The sequence below is a fragment of the Peromyscus eremicus genome, chromosome 4, assembly GCF_949786415.1.
Source record: "Peromyscus eremicus chromosome 4, PerEre_H2_v1, whole genome shotgun sequence".
In the NCBI taxonomy this organism is placed as follows: domain Eukaryota; kingdom Metazoa; phylum Chordata; class Mammalia; order Rodentia; family Cricetidae; genus Peromyscus; species Peromyscus eremicus.
In genome coordinates, this window is record NC_081419.1 from 131,266,391 (window position 1) to 131,288,689 (window position 22,299).

At 51.2% G+C, this 22,299-nt stretch overlaps 1 protein-coding gene across 2 annotated transcripts in view; it reads left to right on the forward strand.

The window, feature by feature from the left end:
• Ctnnbl1 (catenin beta like 1) overlaps positions 1-20,950 on the forward strand; it is a 169,866-nt gene extending 148,916 nt beyond the window's left edge. For both annotated transcript variants that reach the window (XM_059261815.1, XM_059261816.1), the window contains exons 13-16: positions 1,042-1,122; positions 13,906-14,043; positions 14,205-14,277; positions 20,768-20,950. In XM_059261815.1, the coding sequence (XP_059117798.1) occupies positions 1,042-1,122; positions 13,906-14,043; positions 14,205-14,277; positions 20,768-20,856 (381 nt within the window). In that variant the 3' untranslated portion in view covers positions 20,857-20,950. The remainder of the gene's footprint in view (positions 1-1,041; positions 1,123-13,905; positions 14,044-14,204; positions 14,278-20,767) is intronic.
• Positions 20,951-22,299: the final 1,349 nt, after the last annotated feature.

The following is a 22,299-nucleotide window of genomic DNA, read 5'->3' on the forward strand; positions in this document are numbered from 1 at the left end:
GGCACAGCCTGCAGAGGCGTCTTGCTCTGCCTCTTTGAGCCCACCTTCAGCTGTCTGTGCTGCCCAGTATCAATGTACCACAGCACAGAGCATCTCAGCAGTCACGGTCTGTGCTCCAGTTTCCACAACTTTGTAGTAGGACTGACACCACTTCCCTGTTACCTGATACACTTTTTCATGGTTTAAGGAAATCATGGATATAGAAACATGGGGAGGGAAGTGCATAAAGTCACCATTAGCTGCTAAGGGTTGGGGCTTGGGTGCCATCAGCCCGGAATGTCTGCGGCTCTGTTAGAGCAACACAGTATCAGCTCCAGTGCAGAGAAGTACCGCTTGCCAAGAGCCGTGGTGGTGCCAGCCTGGCGGGTAGGTCAGAAGTCTGGCCGGCATCAAGGCGGCACTCTCTGTCCTTTGAAGGTCTTGGGGAAAGTGAACCTTTCCAGACCCATTTGGTGTCCCCAGGCCATGTTCCAAGATGGCTTTGCTAAGTTGAAAACTGACTCAAGTTATTTCTGAACAGAAGTCAGTCTTTTTTTCAAGTTGCTGAAGGAGGTTTTCTGGCACTCTCTCCTGACTCAAAAGCAACTAAAAAGATTTTACTCCGGCTTTTTTTTTTTTTTTTTTTTTTTTTTTTTTTAGATCAGCTCTGGGGCAGAATCTGAACATGAAAGGTTTCGGTTGGAAAAAAGAAACCTAAGTTCTAAGTGAATATCAAGTATATAACTTCAAGTGCCTTCTCTTTGCAAGAAGGACCTTGAATATTTATTTATTCATTTATTTGTTGTTAACAACTTGAATTCTCAGGAGTCCTAGAGGGGCTGGCACTCTTCCTTTGTGCAGTGGGCATGTGTTCAAGCTGGTGCATGCTGGATGGATGCTGGAGTATGCTATTCTTACCAGCACCCCATTCTGTTTTGGATGTGTCCCTGCTGTTCATCCCCCATGTCGGAGGTAGAAATGTGGGTCTCCCTTTGCAAGCAGCAACAGTGAAGTGGGCAGTGTCTTCTTCCCGTCTCACCCCTGCCTGGCACTCTCTTTCAGGTTGACAGGCTAATGGAGCTGCATTTTAAGTATCTGGGTGCAATGCAGGTGGCCGACAAGAAGATTGAAGGAGAGAAACATGTATGTATCCCGCCCACTTCTTGTGAATTCCTGACACACTCCATTTGGTCCCCTAGGTGCCTCCTCTTTCGACACAGGACAGGTAGAGCAAAGGTGCATCTCCAGCCATGGGCCACCTACCATGCCACAAGGGCAGAGCCAAAGGCTCTGTGTGTGTGTATGTATTAGTTACTCTTATTGTTGCTTTGATCAAATACCTGACAAGGGAAGAGGAGTTGATTTTGACTCACAGTTTGAGGCTGTACAGTCTGTCTGTCTGTCTGTCTGTCTGTCTGTCTGTAGGCAGGGCAACAGAAGCATGAGGCAGCCAGTCACTTTGCATCTGCAGTCACAAAGCAGGAAGAGGTGAATGCTGGTGCTTAGCTTGCTTTCTTCTCTTTGTTCATCTGGGACCCCAGCCCATGGGATGATGCTGGGTAGGTCTTCCTTCTGGAAGCACCCTCATAGTCATACCCAGGTGTGCATTTCCACAGCGGCCTAAATCCAGCTGGCAGTGAGGATTAACAGTCACAGCATGAGAACTTCAACAAGTGGTGAGCTTTTAGGAGGAAGGATGTAGGACTAACTCAGGTCATCCTAGGAGTTTGGGACAAGACCCTAGACAAGCACAACTCTCAAAAGTGCCCAAGTACAGTGCCAGGATTTGGTACCATGGTGACCAAGTTGTCTTGGTCAGTTGTTGGCTGCCATTGTCCTGAGGAATTGGGGGTTGGATTCTAAGGAAAGGGATGCCAGGGTAGGAGAGCAGGAGAAAGCCGAGAAGTCAGTAGATCCAGCTTCCCATATGCAGAAAGAAGGCCCAGGGAATAAAGGCTCTGTCTCTGTGACCAGGCCAAGCCCTAGGCTGCCGTGGCTAGCCCTGTCTTCTGGTCCTGCAGCTTGCGGGCCATGGGCCTGGCTGGGTTTCATTCTTGAGGGGCCACACCTAGTCTTCTGTTAGGTGGCCCCATGCCTCTCCCCTGCCTCCATGGCATTCCGTCTCCATCCCTGTGGCTTACTCAGCACACATCTTAATCAAGGAAGGTTTTCATACTTGCCAGTTGTCCAGTTTGTGCTCTGACCTACAGACACTCCCAGTGTGCAGCCACAGCACAGAGTGATCCCTTTCCTGCTTTTTGCAAGCTGCAGGAGCCCTGAGTTCCTGTGTTCTGGACTTTCTGGATCTCCCAGTTCTCACTTGAAGAGACACCTGAGGCTTTGGAGCCTCTAGCCCGAGTGTTTCGCACCCACCCCAGCAGTAGACAGAGCTCTGTTCATCTGCTCTGCACAGCTAGACTGGAGCTGGGGCGAATGTGGGACCCTGAGACCTGTTTCTTTGCCACTTCCTGCCCAGCACTCCCACACTCCCACAAAACACACCTCCACCTAGGCAGACCAGTAGATTGTAACTGTTTCTCACTCTGTGATTTCCCTATGATCTCTAAGCCTAGTAAGTGCTCAGATGTTTGCTGATTGATTGAATTGATTGATAGGGACTTTCTTCTTTCACACAGAGATCCAGCTGCAAGATAAAAGGCAGAGACTCTAAATGCTGAGCTGGGCTTAGACACTTAGGCATACTCCTTGCCCCGCTCCTTCATTCCAGCTGGTACATGAGGAACACTGAGTGACTGATGGAGTACTGTCACAGTGGGAGCCTTTCTTTGTGTGGATGACAACTAGACACAGTGAAGGTTCTCTAGCTCTGTGTGAGAATAGCCGTGACACCAGTGGAGCTCTAGCCCTGCTGCAGCCCCTGAGAGAACCTGCTGGAGCAGATTTAAGTGGCAGAAGAAAGCCTGGGAGGCGGATTCATGACTTTGAAGTTGCCGCCAGTCATGGCTTATCACTGTTCCTCGTGCGGCTCCTAGGTCCCTTCTAGCTTAACGTTTCACTTTAGTTCAGTGGGCCATCCTTTGGTAACTGCCATCTTTCGACAGTGGGATGGATTGAAAGCCTAAGGAGAAGACCTGGGGATGCAGCGCAGTTAGTGGGGTGCTTGCATGCACAAACCCCAACGCTGGGGTCAGTCCTCAGTACCACATAGACTGAGTATGATGACACTTTCATTTATTCCCAGCACTTGTGTAGTGGATGCAAAAGGACAAGAAGTTCAGGGTTATCCTCAGCTACATAAGGAGTTTGAGGCTAGCCTGAGCTACAGGAGACCCTGTCTCAAACAAAACAAAACAAAAACAAAAACAAAAACAAAAAAACTACCTAAGAGTAAGGAGTTGTCCCCTGGGGAAGGGAGAAGAGAGGAGAGGCCAGCCAGGCCTAGTAGAAAGTGACAGAAATACATGTGGGGAATCAGAGAGGCCTAGGTTTCATACCAGCCCTGGTATTTCTGGCTCTGAGCTTCTGGGCAGCTAACTTACCCTCTCTATGGTTTTGTCTCCACATCTGTAAACGAGAGTGGCTCCTCCTTTCATTGACTGAAAACCGAGTGTTAGCATGTGAAGTATCTGAGTCACTGAGTGGAAGCCACTGCCATGTGGCCCATCTTCTGCTGGATTTCTGTGTCACCTCAGCAAGCCAGCAGCCCTTTCCCTGAACACCCTTCCTGTCTGCTGTCCCAGAGGAGCCACCTCAGCAGAATGGCATGCTGGCACAACCAGGTGCTTTGTGTAAAGTGGGGTGTAGACTCCAAGGAAAACCAGGAGGCAGTCGGGCATTGGGAGCAGCTTGCATGTTGTATTAGGGTCCTTGGCATGCTTCCCAAGATTATCTATTGTCTGCATTGAAGAGGGTGTGAAATTGATTAGCACTGATGGAGAGTGGCGGCTGCAGCCGCTCTCTCAGCCTCCAGCAGGCTGCTGTGTGCCACAGACTCAGGCCCTGCCATTCACTGACAAACATCTGTCTCCTTGGTGCCAAGGCCGTTTTGCTGGGCACTGGCAAACATTCCAAGGCCATTAGTGCTCAGCAGCCTCGTGCTGCTGCAAGAGCCAAGGCGGGCGGGGCACACTCGTGAGTGGCTCTGTCTTGGCAGATGAAGCCGCCTCATGGGTGTCATGTCACAGAGCAGCACAGCCTCCTTCTCACCCCTTCCTCCTGCTGTCCCTCTCTTAGGCCGTAAACAGTTGGTCTCCCTACAGATGTTACAGATGTCCTACCACCAAGTGGGAACTCTGCAGACACTGCTGATGTGAACACTGTTTCTCAGGCATTTGGATGACAGTGACCCTCAGATTAGTAAGGAATGAATGTCTCATACTTCACCAAGCCTGCAAAGATACCCACTCTAGATGACAGAATCAGATGTTGGCTATTCAGTGTCTCTTAGCCATCTTTCCCTGTAAACCTCCATTTCTCCGAGAGCAGTGTGCTTGTGTATGGTTTGCACTTGACCAAGATTCAATGGAGAGAATCCAATCATTGGCAGATATTGATTAGACTCTCGTTTTGGGCCAGGTGCTGGACCAGGCACTGGCCAAGGGCAAGAGGCCCAAATGCCAGTTAAAGACCCAAGAGTGGTGTGCTGCTGGGGAGGGCTAGGGACCCAGGGCAGGCAGCTAGAGTCACCTAGCAACTCTGTAATACTTCCACATGCACACCAAGTAGGGATGGGGTATTTCCAGTCTGCTAGCAGACCCTGGGAAAGGAGGGTGAGAGCCAGGGAGCTGGGCTCAGTGCCAGGCCTTTCCCTGGCTCCTTGGCTTTGGACACAACGTCACTGCCCCAGCCCATTTTTCTCCTTTGGTGGAGAAATTGGGTAAGTAGCTAGTAAAAGTAGTGCCAAATAGGGAAGGCATAGCCTCGGCCCAGCACCTGGGGGACAGACAGACAGACAGCCTTCTTGAGGAGGTCCCTCTTAACTTGCAGAGTTTGGTAAGACACTAATCCCCTTTCTCTGCCTTCCCCACCTCCAGCCCTGCCCTCCTATCTCGGGTCTTAGAGCTAGTGCCTCCTGCAAGGTCAGATCTCATTATATGCGCCCTCCTCGGAGAGTGTTCAGTCCCTGGCATAGAGCACCACCTTCCCCCATAACTGGTAGGTAGTGTGCTTGTGTGCTTCCTCTGTGCCTGTGATCTGGTCTTAAGATTTGCACCCTGATACTGGGCCTGAATAAAGGACCACTGCCCCTTAAGGGAGTTTGCTGTCTGCCCTTGGGTGTTAAGGAGGATGGAGGGATCTCCTACCTCTACATTGTTCCATGGCTTTCATTTTTGCCCCTGATGTTTAGTTTAAAAAAAAAAAAAAAAAATCCAGCCAGGCCTGGTGGCGCATGCCTTTAGTCCCAGCACTTTGGAAGCAGAGGCAGGCAGATCTCTGAGTTTAAGGCCAGCCTGTTCTATAGAGTGAGTTCCAGGACAGATAAGGATAGCTAGATAGACAGACAGACAGATACAAAATAAATTTTTAAAAAATTCACCCCATCATTGAAAATACTGAAGTCTACACAGTAGGTTCTGATGTAAGTGCAGCAGTATCATCAGGTTTGGTTGGTGGTAGCATTTGTATTGTTTTGTTGCTCACAGTGCTAGAAATGGAAGCCAGGGCCTTGCACATGCTGGCAAATGCTCTCCTGTGGAGCAACATCCCAGCCCTTCAGCTGTATGCACTAAGGAAATACACGTGTGCTTGGAAGCATGTACTGGCCTCTTCCAGCACTCGGTCACTTTATGCATTTTCAGTTCACATTATATTACTACAGCAGCCTATAACTAGAAGAGAGCACCATCCGTGGCTTAGGCTGGTGCCCAGTGTGTTCAGGCTGTAGTCAGTGTCCTTGAGTGAAGTTGGACATACCCCAGGGGCTCCTGGTTAACAAGATCTGAACTTTTAAAGGCCATGTAATGCTTCCAACTCTCCCAGCAAGCAGCAGCCCTCGTGATCAGTAAATATCCAGGGCGCTTGTCTCAGCAGATTTCACTGGGCTCCCCAAACAGGCTGAAGCCCAGAAAAGACCAAGATCCCTGTGGGTTCAATGTGCAGAAGCCGCCGTCAGAGCAAGACGTAATTAGATAGGTGCTGGCAGGGATTTCTGAAAGAGGGAGGAGAGTCTTAGAGAGAGGCTTTTCTTTCTTAGTTCCTGGGAAAATTATACTCAGCAGGTTTATTCAATAAAGTGTTCTCACCACATACTTTGCACCGTAATGACTTACAAATTGCATGCTAATTTTGCCACAGTTAAATCATTCCAGGCTTTATCCTGCAAAGAAAAAGATGGACTCTATAATGAAACAGTATCCACAGGACTTGATATCTTAAGCAGACCAACTGTTTCCTCGGCATCCAGAACTCACTTGAAGATGTGGGTGACGGGGTGGGGTGGGGTGCGTGACCCCAAGCTGCAGGTGCAGGTGCGGACAGTGAGAGCCCGGCTGCCGCTGCTCTGCCAACTATGCTGGACGCTTCGAAAAGCAAGCTTTGAAAACGAGAGCACGTCCTGCCGAGAGTCCGCTCAGCTCTTAAACCAGTGCCTCTCAGACTTTCTCAGCCAGTAAATTTGCCAGTAGAAGCTAGTGGGCGAGGGGAGGGCTTCGTGGTGTCTTTCCTCCCCCTCCTCCTCTGTTGGATGCCCACAGTTTCAGGCATGTCTCCTGCTTCTCTGCCACTCCCTTCTAGTCACTGGATCTGAGTTCTGCCACTCTGCCACTCGCCTTACAGTGTGGCTTTGAGCACTATTTTGCCTTTCTGACCCTGGATCTTCACTCAGTGAAGCTAATCCCTCACCTCCCTGCCACCTCCCAGGCCTTGTAGGGTTTGGTAGGATCAGGGCTGTGCCTCTCAACCCCCTGCAGGCTCACAGCCAGCTACACCTGAGTGTCACCCATAGGCTCTTCTGACTCATTAAGTCGTACCTAGAGTGCGAACACTCTAGGGCCATTTACCAGTGTAACAAATTAAACCCTGGAAGCCATTGCTTACTCTTGCCACACATCCATCAGGCAAGCTCTCCCTGTAGTAGCATCCCTCAACCCCCTTCTCACTGCCAAGAGCTTCATCGCAGGTGATGGTCATCGCTTCCTTTTGATTTTACACAGCACCCACCTGACTAGTCTCCCTAGCTCTAGGAGTGTGCCCTGTGGTTCTCTCTCACCCTTACCCAGAGAACGTCTAAGTGGATTTTCACTTAGACCATCCCCCCAATCACACACACACACACACACCGATGAACCAGTGTTGTGATACCATCTTCTTGTAGGTGAATCTATACCAGACCCTGCCACATCCCTCACCCATCACTATATGAAGAAAACACTTGTACCTCCCTGAACTTGTGCTTCCTCAAATCCGCAAGAACCAGGCATGGTGGTGTGCACCAGAATCCCAGCACTTAGGAGCCTAAGGCAGGAGAATCTCAAATCCAAGGCTAAAACAAACCCCTGCCAGACACTTGCCCATTATGCCTTGTCTGCCTAAGAACACTTTGGTGTCTGCACCGTGTCTTCTGCACCCTCCTCTGCCGCAGCTGACTAGCTCCTCGGTAGCCTTCAGTGCTTGGGTGTACAGACAGTCATAAGGTGTGTGTAGAGTGCCTGTCACATACCAAGCAGCTACAGTAGGATTCTCTCACAGTTCTTAGAAAAACCCATCCCTGGGAATGCCTGGAGCTTCTCCTTGGTGCCTAAGCGCACCTGCACAGCAGCCTCGGTGGAGATTGGAGACTTGCTTTCCACCCAGGGATCACAGTGCCTCCCTTGAGCTCACTGCTACAGTACACTCATTGGTGAGAGAGAGTATGCGTGTAAGAGCACTGGTCTTGTGCTGTGGGACCTAAGCACGAATAGCCCTTGGCTTAAGAGGAGGCTGTTTGTCAGAACTATTGTCACAAGTGGTTCTGCCCTGCATGCTGTCCGTCTTTCTCTAAACCAGTGGAGTCTTCACTAGATCGTGCTTTCTCCCCCAGTAGAATCATCATTTTCTGATAACACCTGCTATGGTGCACACTCTGCTTCTCAGTACTGGTTGGTTGGTTCTCCGTTGTCAAAAGGAGCAGTGGGATGCTTGAGGTTTTGTTTGTTTTTAGGGAAAAGAAGGCACCATGGTACTGGGGAGCCTGGTATAACCCAGGTTAAGCACCAGCTCTGCCACAGAGTGGAAAGTGTTCTGTGTTGTAGGGTGAGTGAGGCTGCTTGTGCGAACCTGGCACAAGCAAGTGTGCTATGTGTAGTCAGCCTCTTCCTCATGAGCAGGGCCCTGGCCTGAGAGCCTCGGGTTCTTCTGGAGCTGCCGTCCGTCTGTTGGCTATGAGCTCCCCCCCTCCCCCCACTATTTCCCAGCCTCAGCTTTCCCCAGCTGAGAAGACACAGCTTCTAGGATCCTTCTCGAGCTGCATGCCGTTTTAGAAGCTTTTGGAGGAAGGGCTTGTTTGGGGGTGTTCACACCTCCCTTGTCTCCATTTACCACTTCCATCTTCCAGCTGGCCTTGGACTTGTTGAAGAAGCTGGCCTCACTGGATGATGGGGTGTCCTTGCCTGTGCCGGTCGGGGCTGCATGTTGAGGTTCAGAGGGATCTGTGTTGGCTTCACAGCAGCTTCTTTATGACTGTCCCCTTCCATTAGCCAGGGACAACTCACTGCCTGTCAAGGGCAGATTCGAAATGGCATCCCCAGAGCACTTGGAGGGCTTGTGACCAGAGACAGGCATGTGGGAAGCTGGTGGTTCAGTTGTGTTTCCAAAGACAGATTAACATTTAAAGCGGAGCTGCAGCTGAAGGAGAGAACACACCAGCCTGCGGTAATAGCACCTTGACGCTCCACATTCCACCTCCGTGGTATCTTTGGCGATGAATCTGTTTATTTTAGCAACCTCCGACAGGCTTATGCTGCTGGGAACTGCAATCTGTTCCACTTACAATGCACCATTCACTCAATTACCATCTAAGATTTTATCCCAGCCCTCTTGTACAAAACAAAACCTATCAGAGTGTCTTCTCACTCTGTCTCTCAAATTGCATATGGAATTTTCTAGTCTAGCTATATTTTCCCCAGCCCCAACCCACCTCGCTTTTACAGGGTCTCGTGTATGCCAGGCTAGCATTAAAATCTGCTGTATAGCCGAAGATGGCCCTCGGTTTCTGGTCTCCCTGCCTGCATCTCCCAAGTGCTGGGATTACAGGTGTATGCTACCACAGTGGGGTTGCTAAGGGTCAAAGCCGGGGCTTCACGAGCATGAGGTGGGAGGCACACACTCTCCAGATGGACTACATCCCTGCCCTCCTCCCATTTTTAAGTTTCTTTACTGGGAGAGAAAGACAGGCCAAGACGCCCTATGTTTAATGCCCCTGATTTACGTTAATTCCCACATAACTTAAACACGGTGATCTGGTGCTCACCGACTGATGCTGGAGCCGGTCCATGCTAAGACTTTCTGTTCTTTTGCATTATGAAAGGAAACACAGGCTTGGAGGCAGCTTGTGAGCCTCTCTGCTCTGCCTCCACCACTCACTGCAGCTGAGCTTTGTGGCATAGGGAGACCAGAGGTTCTAGTATGGAACGTGGACATGGTCATAGTTCTTACCTCTTAGGGTTCAGAGGAAGAAACGTGACTTACTCAGGACAGTGCCTGGCATTCAGGAAATTGTGCCACTTTAGCTCAACGAGAAAAGACTAAAGGAAAGAAAGGCCTTGCACCAGGGAAGCATGCCGCACTGTCTCCTACTGGAGGTCTGCGATAGTCACATGACATGTCTCAGCTTTTCCATCTGGAATTTGAAGGTGCCACCTGCTGCATATGCCCAGCAAGGAAGGCTTTGCTTAGAGAACACTTCCTGCTGCAGCTGACGGCAGTCACTTTCACTTCCTTTGTGGAATGACATGTAAACTCCTGCTTCTTTTGCTTCCCCTAAGCAGTGAGGACATGTGTGTGTTCTATGTCCCCAAGCCCATATCCCAGTATTATAAAGGGCTAGATAGGGTACCATCCCAACAGGTCAGCCTCACTGCACACCACTTTCTGTGGCACTTCTGAAATTGCTAGGGTAGCCACCTGGCCTTCAGAAGCCAACCTCAGTCTCAGCTCTGCATGGTCAGTGCAGCGATGGGCATGCCTTTCTTACAGGTGAGCTATCCTCTTCTCTGAGATCTGCATTTGAAAATTCCACTTTCCAGTCCGAAAGGCTGTATATTTGGAGTTAAACATTGAATGGACTTGATGTTGGGGGTGCTCCAAGGAAAGGGGAAGAGGAACAGATGGAGCTTGGTGTCTCTCTCTCTCTTGGGTCTGCTTTCTAGAAAGCAGCGTGGAGAAGCCCTTGGGCATAGTGTCCTGTCCAGTGAAAAGGTCAGGTTATAGGGAAAGTGTGGCAGGAAGCACTGCCGGGCGCTGGGCCATTAGAGGAACACAAGCAGATGGCCCCGCCTCGTTCCTGAGCCCTGTCCTCTTTATCATCTTCATCTGTTCTTCTGAAATGAGTGCCTGCTGGTCGCTGATGTGCCTGTGTGGAGATCACAGTTGCAGGTCTGTGTCCCAGTGCTGCTGGCCTGGCCTGGGGAGGTGGCCCTGCTTGAGCCCGTGTGTCTTCTACCATGGGGAGTAAGGAATGACTGTGCCTGACACCAGAGGCCACCTGCAGGGGCTCAGCTGCTCCCTTCAGTGGGTGGGTGATGTAGCAGTGGTCATTATTCACACTGCCTTCTGTGTTCCTATCACATAGTAATCCATCAGAACTAAGTGAGCGGCTGAGCACCGGGAGCCCAGCATCAAAAACCACTCCCCTGTCCCTTCCCATGGTCTGTCCTTGCCTGACGCCTCTTCACCATTATTTCTGTCTGTCTGTTTTGTTTGTTTTTGAGAAGAGGCCTCATGATGTAGACCAGGCTGGCCTCATCAAAATCATAGAGATCCACCTTTTTGTTTATCTAGAATGTCCTATGAGACTCAGTCATAGGACTGAGGCAGTCAGAGGCTCTGCCTATCTGTCTCCCTCAGGCCGTGTCTAGACAGGATTCATGCTGTCTTCAGAGATGGTTTGCTCCTGTGTATCAAGTTACTTACACTGTAAGTGCCTCAGAAATGTGTAGTATTGCTGGGCAGTGACGGTGCACATCTTTAATCACATCACTCAGGAGGCAGAGGTGGGTGGAACTCTGTGAGTTCGAGGCCAGCCAGGGCTACATCGTTTCTGTCTCAGAAAACCAAAGGAAAAAAAGAAAGAAAGAAAGGAAGAAATGTGTACTGTCGTGTCCACCTTTGTGATCCCAGCTCAGCACACATTACCCAGCACAGTTAGGTGTGGGGTGGAGGAATACCAGGATTCCAGTCCCTCCAGAAGCTTCCTTCCTTCCCTTTCTTCTTCTCTCTTAACTTTGAATTTTTCTTTCTTTTTTTCCCTGCCTTAGGGTAATAATCTTGCTACTAGATACCTAGAAAGGCCAGGTCCTGAATTCTACTGGAATCCTTTCCACACAGAGGTGGATCAGACAAGTGTCCCATCCTTAGGGAGTCTGTATTCTGTTAACGGGCAATTATGTAATAATGAGCAATTTCACCTCCATGTGCCTTGGTTTCTGATTTGTACAGTGGGATTAATAATCCCTTCCCTCTCCCCTTTAATTTCGCTCATAAGGACATGTGTGTAATAAGACTTTAAACTCTATAGCCATGCAGAAATGCATGGAACGGGCACCGAATGCTTTTGTGAGTGAAAGTCAGGAGTTGATTTCCTGCCTGTCCCCATCCCGCCTCCCTCCCCCAGGCAGGAAGTTAGGATCTGAGTGAGAAGAGAATAAGGCTCTTTATAAACTGTGACATCAGTGGTGCTTGTGACTACCAGGTCAACATTAACAATTACCAGATTGCCAAGGAGTTGGCTACTAAATGAGGCTGAGGATTGGTGGTGGTGATCCCCAGACAGAGTGGGTCTGCAGCCTGCAGCCCTCTGAGCCTTGTAGACAGGCCTTTAGGGGCGAGATGAAAAGTAGCCTTGTGTTGCTGCAGGCTGCCCCCCCCCCCCGGGTAAATAAAGAAGTGCATTATCTGCAACTAAGTGGTCTCTGAAGGGCTCCTGCTGGAGATTGACGGCCATGTGCTAAGCCTTCCCATTCCACTGTCCCCAGGGCTCTGTCAGTGACAAGAGCCTCTGTTGTCAGAAAGAACCATGGCCATAAAAATAGCCAGGGAATTAGGAAATGGGCCATCAGACTCAGGCTCACAGGGAGAAGCCCTTTTATTATATTTGCCCTGGGCCCCACCCAGCTTCCTGGAGCCCACAGTCACCCTGATGTCCACTGCCTCACAGATGATGACAGAGTCTGTGGCAGAGGTGTACAGGAAGAGATCATGTTGTCTCAGGTGCTTGGGGGGGTTCGGGGGAAGAACAAGTGGTAAACTTCAATCATCAGGGAAGGTTTTCTGGAACAGGTTGCTTAAAAACAGTACAGGCTTGAGAGACACTCAGGTCCATGTTGGGAAACATGAGGCCAAGCTGGGGGAGAGACTTCTCCCAGCAGTCCTTGCTGCTTGTCCACAGATGGTGAGAGTGGGGGGTGATATTCTAGAAGTGATGCCGTGATGATCACATGAGTGATCATTAAAAGCTATTGAATCGCATGCTGTAAATGGGAGAATGGTATGGTTTGTGCATGGTATCTCTGTAAGCCTGTTTTGTTGGGGATTTGTTTTTTTAAATAAGAATTGGCTGCAAAGGGAGAGAGGTGCAGACAGTCTGGCAGGTCTGAGAGAGAGCCTGGCGTCACTTAGAGGGTGATGGACTTGTGGGAAACAATGGAAACGTAGATCTTGCCCCAGACATAATGGAAGCAAGAGGGCATGTGCAGTGCTGTTATCTGGACCCTGAGGCAGGATGGGGAGAAAAGGACCAGGCTCTTGGGATTCAGAATGGAGGAGGGTGTGTCTTACAGAGAAGTCATGTGGGAAGGCCCAATTGGGAGAATAAAGAGTGGGTAGGCTGAGGCAGCTGTTTCCTGAAGTCAAGGGGGCAGGCACAGGAGAGGGGAGGGGAGGGGAGGGGAGGGGGGTGGAAGTGGACCAGAGAATTTTATAAAGAACTGACAGATGAGTTGAAAGCCCCCTGACACACAGAAATGATGGCTTTGTAAGAAGAGAACCACTAATTCCCTTCATGTGGTCATTACACTTTGTCACTGTGGCCCATACCCATGTTCAAGTATGGAATGTAAAACATTTGTGTGTGTGTGTGTGTGTGCAAATGCATGTGTGTATACATGTACGGGGTAGGGAGGTCAGGGGTCGACATGTCTCCCGTAATCACTCTCCTTTTTTTTCTGAGACAAAGTCTCTCTCTCAACCTGGAGCTCACCAATCAGCTTAGACTGGCTGGCTCGTGGGCTCCAGGGATCCTGTCTGCACCTCCACATCCCAGCACTGATTACAAGTGTACACAACATGCTAGCTCTTCCCTTGAGTACTAGAAGTCTGAGCTCAGGTCCTTGTGTTTGTGTGGCAATCACACCTTTAATCCTAGGACTTGGGGGCAGAGGCAGATGGAACTCTGTGAGCATGAGGATAGCCTGGTCTACATAGCAAGATCCAGGATACAGAGAGATCATTTCTCAAACAAAAAAATAAACTAAATTTTAAAAAAGAAAAAAGCTGACACTAGCTTGGATGATGTCCCTTCAGCTTTTCTGGGGTAGAATATGCAGGTAGATGAGATCAGAAAGAAAAGTGATCTTTGAACTTGCCTTCTGTGGCCTCCATGGTCCATGCAGAGTGAGAAATACCAGAAAGATGCTTCAGGACCGAGGGAGAAGGGCCGGTGGGGACGAGGGCTTTCCCTGCTGTGTGGTGACTGTGTCGTGTGCCCAGGCTGGAGGCTGTCCTTTGCCTGACCAAGCGCTGTCCAGCGTTTATCCCGTGCTTGTCTGTTATCAGGACATAGTGCGACGAGGGGAGATCATAGACAATGACATGGAGGACGAGTTCTACCTGCGGCGCCTGGATGCAGGGCTCTTCATTCTCCAGCACATCTGCTACATCATGGCCGAGATCTGCAACGCCAACGTCCCCCAGGTAGGAGGACTCCTGCCGCCTTCCTGGCTGGCCACCTGCACAGAGAGAAGCACAGCGCTCTCCAGAGTCCCCTGCCTATGGGTCCTCTGTTTCAGATGGGGTGAGGATGACACTGTACCCTGATGATTGCTTCCCCATCCCATTCTTTCCTTCCTTATTAGATTCGCCAGCGGGTTCACCAGATCCTGAACATGCGTGGCAGCTCCATCAAGATTGTCAGGCACATTATCAAGGGTGAGTTGGGTGCTGCTGGGTTGCATCTCTGGGGCCTACTCGGGGGCTTGCTGGACCCCATCCCTGGATGTTCTGGACTGAGAGCAGCAAGCTCTTCTCCACTTCACCATGCCAGGTCATCTGTGTCAAGTTCAGATGATTAGTCTGTTCTGTTTCTCTCCCGTTCCAGCTCCACAACCCAAACACATAGATACGAAGCACTGAGGCTCAGGACCATCTGCTTTGAAAGCACACAGAGGGTGGGGGGTGGCTCAGCTAACCAATGTTTGCCTCATATAGCGTGAGGACTTGGGTTCAGATGCCCACCACCCATGAGCAAGGCCTGGCACACGTTGGGAGGTGGAGACAGGAAGATCCCTGGAGCTCACTGGCCAGCCGGTCTCCCTGAGTCAGTCAGTTCAGGTTCACTGAGAAAGGTGCCCAGCTTCAACCTCTGGCCTCTACATGTACTCACACACAAACGAGTATTCACACATTACACCCATACACTAAAGCCAAAACAGCAGGGAACAAGGACATGGTTCTTAACTGCATAGTAGGGCAGAGAACAGGGACATGGTTCTTAACTGCATAGTAGGGCAGAGAACAGGGATGTGACAAGAGGCGACTGGAGCGATCCAGGCTGTGCTCTGAGGTGGCATCGTCTTAGAAGGGCTTGCCTCCCGCCCTGTGCCACCATTATCCCTCCCCTTTTTTCACACTGACGAACATGGGGAGATTGAGCAGGGTGCTGCTGGCTTTTTAGTGAGTGCTCAGGGAGAGCATCCCTCCTTCCCCGATTCTCTATGGCATCTCCCAAGTGCCCTTGGGTCTTGGTCTGGAGCTGACCAGGCTAGAGTAGCTCTGGAGAGGCCTGTGGTCACCCAGTGAGCCTCAGTCACAGGCAGAACTGTCTATACTGAGCTCAAGCTGCAGCAGCAACATGGGCCACTTAGACACTGAGACATGGTGGGTTTAGATGGTCAGGATGGTAACTCCACAGTTCAGGATCATGGTAGAGTAGACAGCCACTCTCCTCTCTGGACCTTGATCTGCCCACTGCTAAGGACTCGGAGCCTTTGCCTTTCAGTTGTTCATAGCCCCCTTGCAGGTGAGACAACGGGAGCTGTCCACATAGAGAAGAGGGGAGGCGGCGGGGCCAGCTCCACGTCTGCCTCCTGCTCAGACTCTATGCATCGTGGAGTTGAAGGAGGTGGCTGTGGTGTTGATGGGAGCTATTTGAGTCTCAATAAGCTCAATAAATGATGGTCATAAAACATTAGTTAATTATACTCGTCATTGCCATCAGTGAGGCTTAGCTGAAGGCCTGTGGGAGGCCTCACAAGAGACGTGGCATGAAGCTGGTCTGTGGGGCTGAGACAGCGACATTCCAGGAGGAAGGAGCAGTGTGAGCGAACGCATGGGGCTGGAAGCCATATGCTTGGCACAGCCTTGCGGGGCTGCGGGCATGGTACCTATTGTGTCCATTCTGCTGATGGACAGTTACAAGGCCTTGGCATCTGCTGTTTTCTCCAAAGAGGAAGGGGTAAGGTGGCCATGGCCCTATGGGGGGACCCTGGGTGTTCCCTTCAGCATCAGAGCCTATGATAGGCTAGTGTCAGCCAGCCTCCTCCGAGGACAGGGCTGTGGTGACTGCACCTTCAGCCTTTAAATGGCATTTACTGCCAACACCCACGGATGCAATTAGAGCTTTTGATTACCCTCAGCCCTGCTGTCTTGCTTTCAGGCTTCTCCCTGCACCTCCATCCCTCTAGTCAAAACAGCGAGCTTCCAAGAAGGAAAAAGTGTTGGTAGCAGCTTGAAACATAGTAGGTGGATGTTTTCCTCTCCAAACTGTTCTGTGTATACTTTAGGTCATTCAAAACATCCCACGTAAGCCCGCTTCCGCCACCCTCTGTGCTGGCTCACCCTAGGTGCTGATAGGTATTCACTGAGGGTCGGGGCAGGGGAGAGGCCTGCACAGCCTCTCTGCTGTGGCTTCTGACCAGCCGGTACCCTCCTTCCATGCCCAGTTCTCTCAGCATGTACCCCAGCCAGTACTGCAGGGAGTCCGCCCATCCTGCCTCCAGACTCTGTCTTGAATTCATCCCCTTCTCTCCATCTGTATGCCTTCCAAGCCCTTTATCACAGTCAGTATTGTTTTTATTTATGTGTTGTTTACTCATTTGATCTGTCTCGTGCATTAAAATGGAAGGTCCATGACGTAAGGCATTGTTGCTGCTGTTCACATGTTCCTGCCTCCTGGGGCAGTGGGGCTCATAATGGGAATCCAGCAGGGTTTTCAATACTGCTCATCGAAGCCTTCCTCTGAGAGGGATTAATGGAGCAGACATCTCCTAAGGATCTCCCAGGCGAGGAGCAGAGGCCAGAGATTAGGCAGGCTTCAGTGATTTGCACTAGATCCCAGCAGGTGGGGCAGTGGTATGATGGCAGGTTATTAATTCTTTGGGTACATGGCGAGTTTGGGATACATGTGGTAAGCACATCACCTTGTTTGCCAGCAGCCAGTAGACATCTCACTAGAGCTCACAAGATGGTTTGGGCATTTGAAGCCATTAGTGTGCAGGTGAGTTACAGGCAGGGAACTGGACACCACTAGTTGGTTGAGAAGGCGTGCAACATGAGGCTGACCGTTATAGTAAACGGGTCTCGCCCAGTCCTGCAGGCTTGCTCTGCCTCCCGCATGCCAGGGGGAGCGTCTCCCTGTTCCCTGCGATCCAAAGCCTGCCCCACACATATGAACAGGCTGCAGTAGGACCTGCAGGGCTAGGCCTCGGCAGTGTGCGGTCAGTGTTGAGATCAGAGGGACACTTCAGGGAGTTGGGGCTGGCTGTGTGCAGGCCACCCCACGAAGCCTGCCCTGCTCCCCTTTCTACCCCTGCCTCTCCCCACCTCACCTTCAAAGTGAGTGAAGAAACAAAGCCTCATAAAGGAGGCCAGCTCATCACTCTGTCTGCTTTGATTTTCATTTTGTTTTTCAGTTTGGGTTGCTTCCTTTTTTTTTTTTTTTTTAACATACTAATTAGATGAGAGCTTTTTTCTTTGATTTTATGGCCTACATATTTCCTAAGTTTTGCTGGCAGGATGACAGCTGATGTATCCCTTGAGGTCTCAGGAAACCGCTGATGAGGCAAGCCCGGCAGGGGACTTTTCCCAGGGTTTTCAGTCCCCTTTTCATGGTTTTCCTCCCTCCTCTTCTGTTGAGGGTGCCAAGAGCACGGGAATAATTGATGGCTCATTAAAGCCCTGCTTTCTGCAGACTGCTTACTCGGCGCTCCCGGGTCCAGCCATCCCCACACAGGCAGACAGGCCTGAAGACCACAGGCCCTTGAAGGAAGTGAGAAGGGCAGTCCCCACTGTGGGCTCCTTCCTGCCTCCATCTTTGATAGCTGGCACAGAGCAGAGCATGTTGTTCACTGCAGAGTGAGCTGTGTACCAAGGTGGGCCTCCGGGCTCCTCTGGGACAGGCCAGAAATCCAGCTCCAAAGGAAGGGTCCCCCACTGACCTGCTCTTAGCCACACTTCTTGGACTTGGTTGTTTTGGTTTAGGGATTTGTTTTGCTTTGTTCTTGTTTTAATTTTTGAGACAGGGTCTCCCTCTGTAGCCCAGAAAGATCTTGAACTTGTGATCCTCCTGCCTCCCAAGCAGCTGTGATTTCAGACCCCTGACAGCAGGCCAGGCTTACCCACACTTTTGCCATGTGTTATGTCTGGTCCACCAGAAGCCCTGCAGTCAGGATGCTCACTGAGCACAGGACACCAAGACTGCTCGGGTGAAGGTCGTCACCATGTCACACGTCACTCGTGCCTGTTATGAGGCTGAAGTGCTTTGGTTGTCTAGGTGCGAGGATGCGTTCATTGCACGGAGGCCTTGCTTCCTCGGCCTGGAGCTGGCAGCAGCCTAGACTGAGGGACCAGCAGGAAGCCATGGCCATCACAGCCTCTGTACAGTGACGAGTGGTCATCTTACCAACCAGCTAAAATGGCCAGCCGTGAGGCCCATCAGTACCAGCAATGGTTTCTTTTCTCAGAGGGTATACTCAATAAGTTCTCCTGGCCCAGCAAAATGTCCTGCTAAAGCACGTCACTCACCCCAGTGTTGTCAAGCAAGCACTGTGGACCTGAGGAACCTGCCTTGGCAGTTTCTGCTCCTGCTTGGTTGTGCGTCACTGAGGTCTTCAGTATGGAGATGCTGGCCTGCCCACCCTTCCCACCTCCCTCATCCTGAATCTGTGACTGAGCAGCTGTGTGCACTGGCCCAGGCCCCGGCCTGGGAACCCGCTTTCCCTCTGCCCTCCCTGCCCTCGCTCTCTCTCCCTCTCCACATAAACAGGACAGCTTGTATTCCACGTCTGTGTGGTAAACCCGCTGTCGAAAGTTTACTTTAATATTTATGCGTTCGGCACCGCTGCCTGGGTTTGAGCTCCATCAAAGCCCGTATCCTAAGAGCATTTCAGATGCTGTGGAAGTAGGGAAGGCAGTTGATGTCTGCCGGCTCCCTCTCTCTAGCCCACCCCTCTTCCCCTTCCCTTCCTCACCCCAGAGTGCTCCCTTCAGCTAGCATCTCTCCTCTTCACGCACAGCAAAGAGAATGCTCCCCAAGACCTCTGGGAGGAATCTGTTCAATATTTATCAACTGCTGCAGCAGCTGAAATAATGGGCAGTAGCCAGCACCAAGATCTGCTCCAACCAGAACTCCAGAAACAAAGATGGAGGCTGGGGGCCCAGACGATGGCCCAGCTGTACTGTGAGACGTAGGGGCAGTGGAGGAGCCTGGCCTAGGTCCTTGTACCTGCTTCCAGGTATGGCCAGCTCCCTGGGGACTCTGTCCAGTCCCTGCCCCTTGGCTCACATGTGTTTCTGAGAGCTACTCTGTGACCTGACAGAGGAAGGGGACCCAGCCAGTCCGCCCCACATGCATCCTGGCCACTGGGGCCCTTTGCCACAGTGGTGCCTCCAGGGCTGCCCTTGTGGAGCATCTTTGGGAAGTTCCAGGAGCAGTTTTTCCCGGAGGTTAGGAGCAGGCAGGCAGGATGTTGCTTAGGTCAGCAAATGCCACTTTGGGGACAAGCCTCCCCCCTACTTCTTTCCACTGTTCGTATTGACTCTGGGTAAATTCCAGCTCCTCATGCAGCCCATACTTAGGCAGGCCACCTCGGATCCTTCAAACCCTTGGTTGCTGCTTCTGAGCAGGACTGTTGGCCTGCCTGTGTCTGTGGTTGCAGGGTTAAATCAGCCATGTCTGTAAAACCTGCTCCCCAGTAAGTGTGACCGCTCCCAGACTGGGGCCCACGAGCCAACCTTGCCTCGCCCTGCCACAGTCTCATTGAGAGACCTGCCAAGGTGGCTTTGGGGACAGGACATTCACAGCGTTGGCAGAGAGAGCTCAGCAAGACACAGACTTGCTTTCTGTCCTGTGCATCTGGGATGAGGTCCCAGGGAAGTGACTTGGAGTACCCATTGAAACAGTAGAGTGGTCACACTGGGACAGCAGTGTGTGGGGGCCTAGTACTACCCAGAGTGCTTTGCTGATCCACAGATGACCAAGCAGGATCTGTCACTCGCTGACCGAACCCTGAGCAGTCCTCCCCCAGTCTCTTCTGAGGTCTTCAGCAAGCCTCCCTTCCCCTCACAGCTTCTGGCAGCCACCATGTATATACCCTCATTGGGAAGTAGACATTGCAAAAGCAAATTCCCATCTCTGTCTTTCTGTCTGTGTGTGTGTGTGTGTGTCTCTGTCTCCTTCTTGCTATACTAGGAATTGAATGCAGGGCCTTGCCTATGCCAGCCAAGCATTCTAACACACACACACACACACACACACACACACACACACACACACACACACCTCGAGTTTAAGGCAGCTGAGTGAGACCCAAACCCTGCATTTCTAGGATGTTCTCACATGTTGTCATACATACTGATGATCTCACATATGTCTTCACACTGCAAAGCACAAACCAGAGCACAGCTTGCATACCAGCATCACTTGCCTGTTTGTACTACTATAACAAAATGCTTGAGACTGGATTCGTTATTATAAAGAAAGAAATCTATTCCCTGGGGGCTGGGAAGTCCAAGACCAAAACTGGCCTTTGGCATCTGATGAGAGACAGGCCAAAAACGTTCTCTGTCCCCACATGGCAGAACAGAGGGGCCTTACATGTTCCCCAGGGCCCTTGTATAAGAGTTGCATCTCATTCGTATGGGAGTTGAGAGCCACAGCATGAACTGACGAGGGGCACAGATGTTCAAGCACATTAGTGCCTGCTAGGTTTGTGTTGAGTGAAGGGTGAGGAGAGATGTACTCAGAGAAGACATGAGCCTGGAAAGGTAAGACAGACTTAGGACTCAAGACTACAGCTGCCACAAAGAGCTGGCCCCCGGTGGCTCCTTGTTGCACACTGAGATTTGGGAGCAGTGTGGAAAGACACCGCTCGGGGAACCACACACATGGTCCAACCTAACTCACCCTGTCCTTTTTCCCCAGAGTATGCAGAGAACATTGGGGATGGCCGGAGCCCTGAATTCCGAGAGACTGAGCAGAAGCGCATCTTGGGCTTGTTGGAAAACTTCTAGAACGCTGGGCAGAGTGTGTCTCAGACCCCTGGATCCCTCCTGGAAGCCGTTTTTAGACTTGTGTGGCTTGAACAAATTAAAGCTAGTTTTGGTATTCTCGGGCTGACATTCAGTGTGAAAGCCTCCCCATCAACTCCATCCTGCTCCTCCACAGCAGGCACGAGCACCTAAGGAAGGCCAGAGCTGGCCTCACCCTGACTCCCTGTCATAGGGAGTGGGGAGGGTGTAGATGATAGGGCAGCCGGATCTGACTTGACACTGAGAGGCTGGTGGTGACAGGAGGCCCCTGGTGTCATGCATGTGGAGGAGCTGTTCGTTCGTGCACAGCACCCTGAGTAGTACTCTGAGCCCAGCACCGCAGGCTCTGGGGCTGCAGGGTACAGAGAATTGCCCTCAGAGCAAGCAGTCCACCACAGTGCTTCTGGCGTACTGTGAGAGGACCAGCACTGACCTAAAACACTACAGTCAGCATTGTCTACGCTTAATCTCATGTCCTGTAAGGGCATGTGGCACAGTGAGGCATTCTGAGAGAGGCCACAGTCACAGCCTTTATCACATCAGAAATCTGTTAAAATTTGCTATATAATGATTTGTTGTTGATTACTATGTTAGGCTTCGTTTTAAGTGTTTAATGGTAAACAGTGCACCACCCCCACCCACCACACACACACACACACACACACACATACACACACACTCAGTACTAAGCACAGCCTGAGACATGTACTGGGGGTGCTGAATGTCTCCACGGGTTAGGAGGCCATGTAGTATCAGATGGCTGGGCAGTGGTGGTTCATGCCTTTAATCCCAGCACTCGGGAGGCACAGGCAGAAGGATCTCTGAGGACAGCCTGGTCTACAGAACAAGTTCCAGGACAGCCAGGGCTACACAGAGAAACGCTATCTCAAGAAACGCTCCCCCCCCCCAAAAAAAAAAATATCTGGGAATGGCCCTGGTGCTGGTGTTTTAAGCTCATGAAAGGTTCTGAGCCTGAGGGGCAGGGGAGTGACAGAGGACCCCAACCTTACCCAACTGTGACCCATTGGATGTCTGGTTTTGACCTCTTGTGACAGACATCTCCAGAGCAGGCTGACAGTGCCCCAGTGCTCATGGGAATGAAGAGCCCATGATGACAGATGTGGTGGGCACATTCGATGCTGACTTCCTTCCATCTTGTGGCTGTGACTTTGGAAGTGTGGTCTCACCTCCTGGCTGAGGTGAAACTCCTCCTCTCCTACAAACATCACAGTTGGCCTCAGAGGAGAGTCCTCCAGTGCCGGGGTGTGTGGAGCAGCAGTGTGGAAACAGGACTTCCTTACAGCAAAGCACGAGCCCTTGGTCACCAAAGAAGCCGCAAGGAATGCCATACCCTCACACAGGCCCATGCTCCTCACTGAACCCCAGGGACCCAGGCATCATGTAGCCACCAAGCACACTTGATGT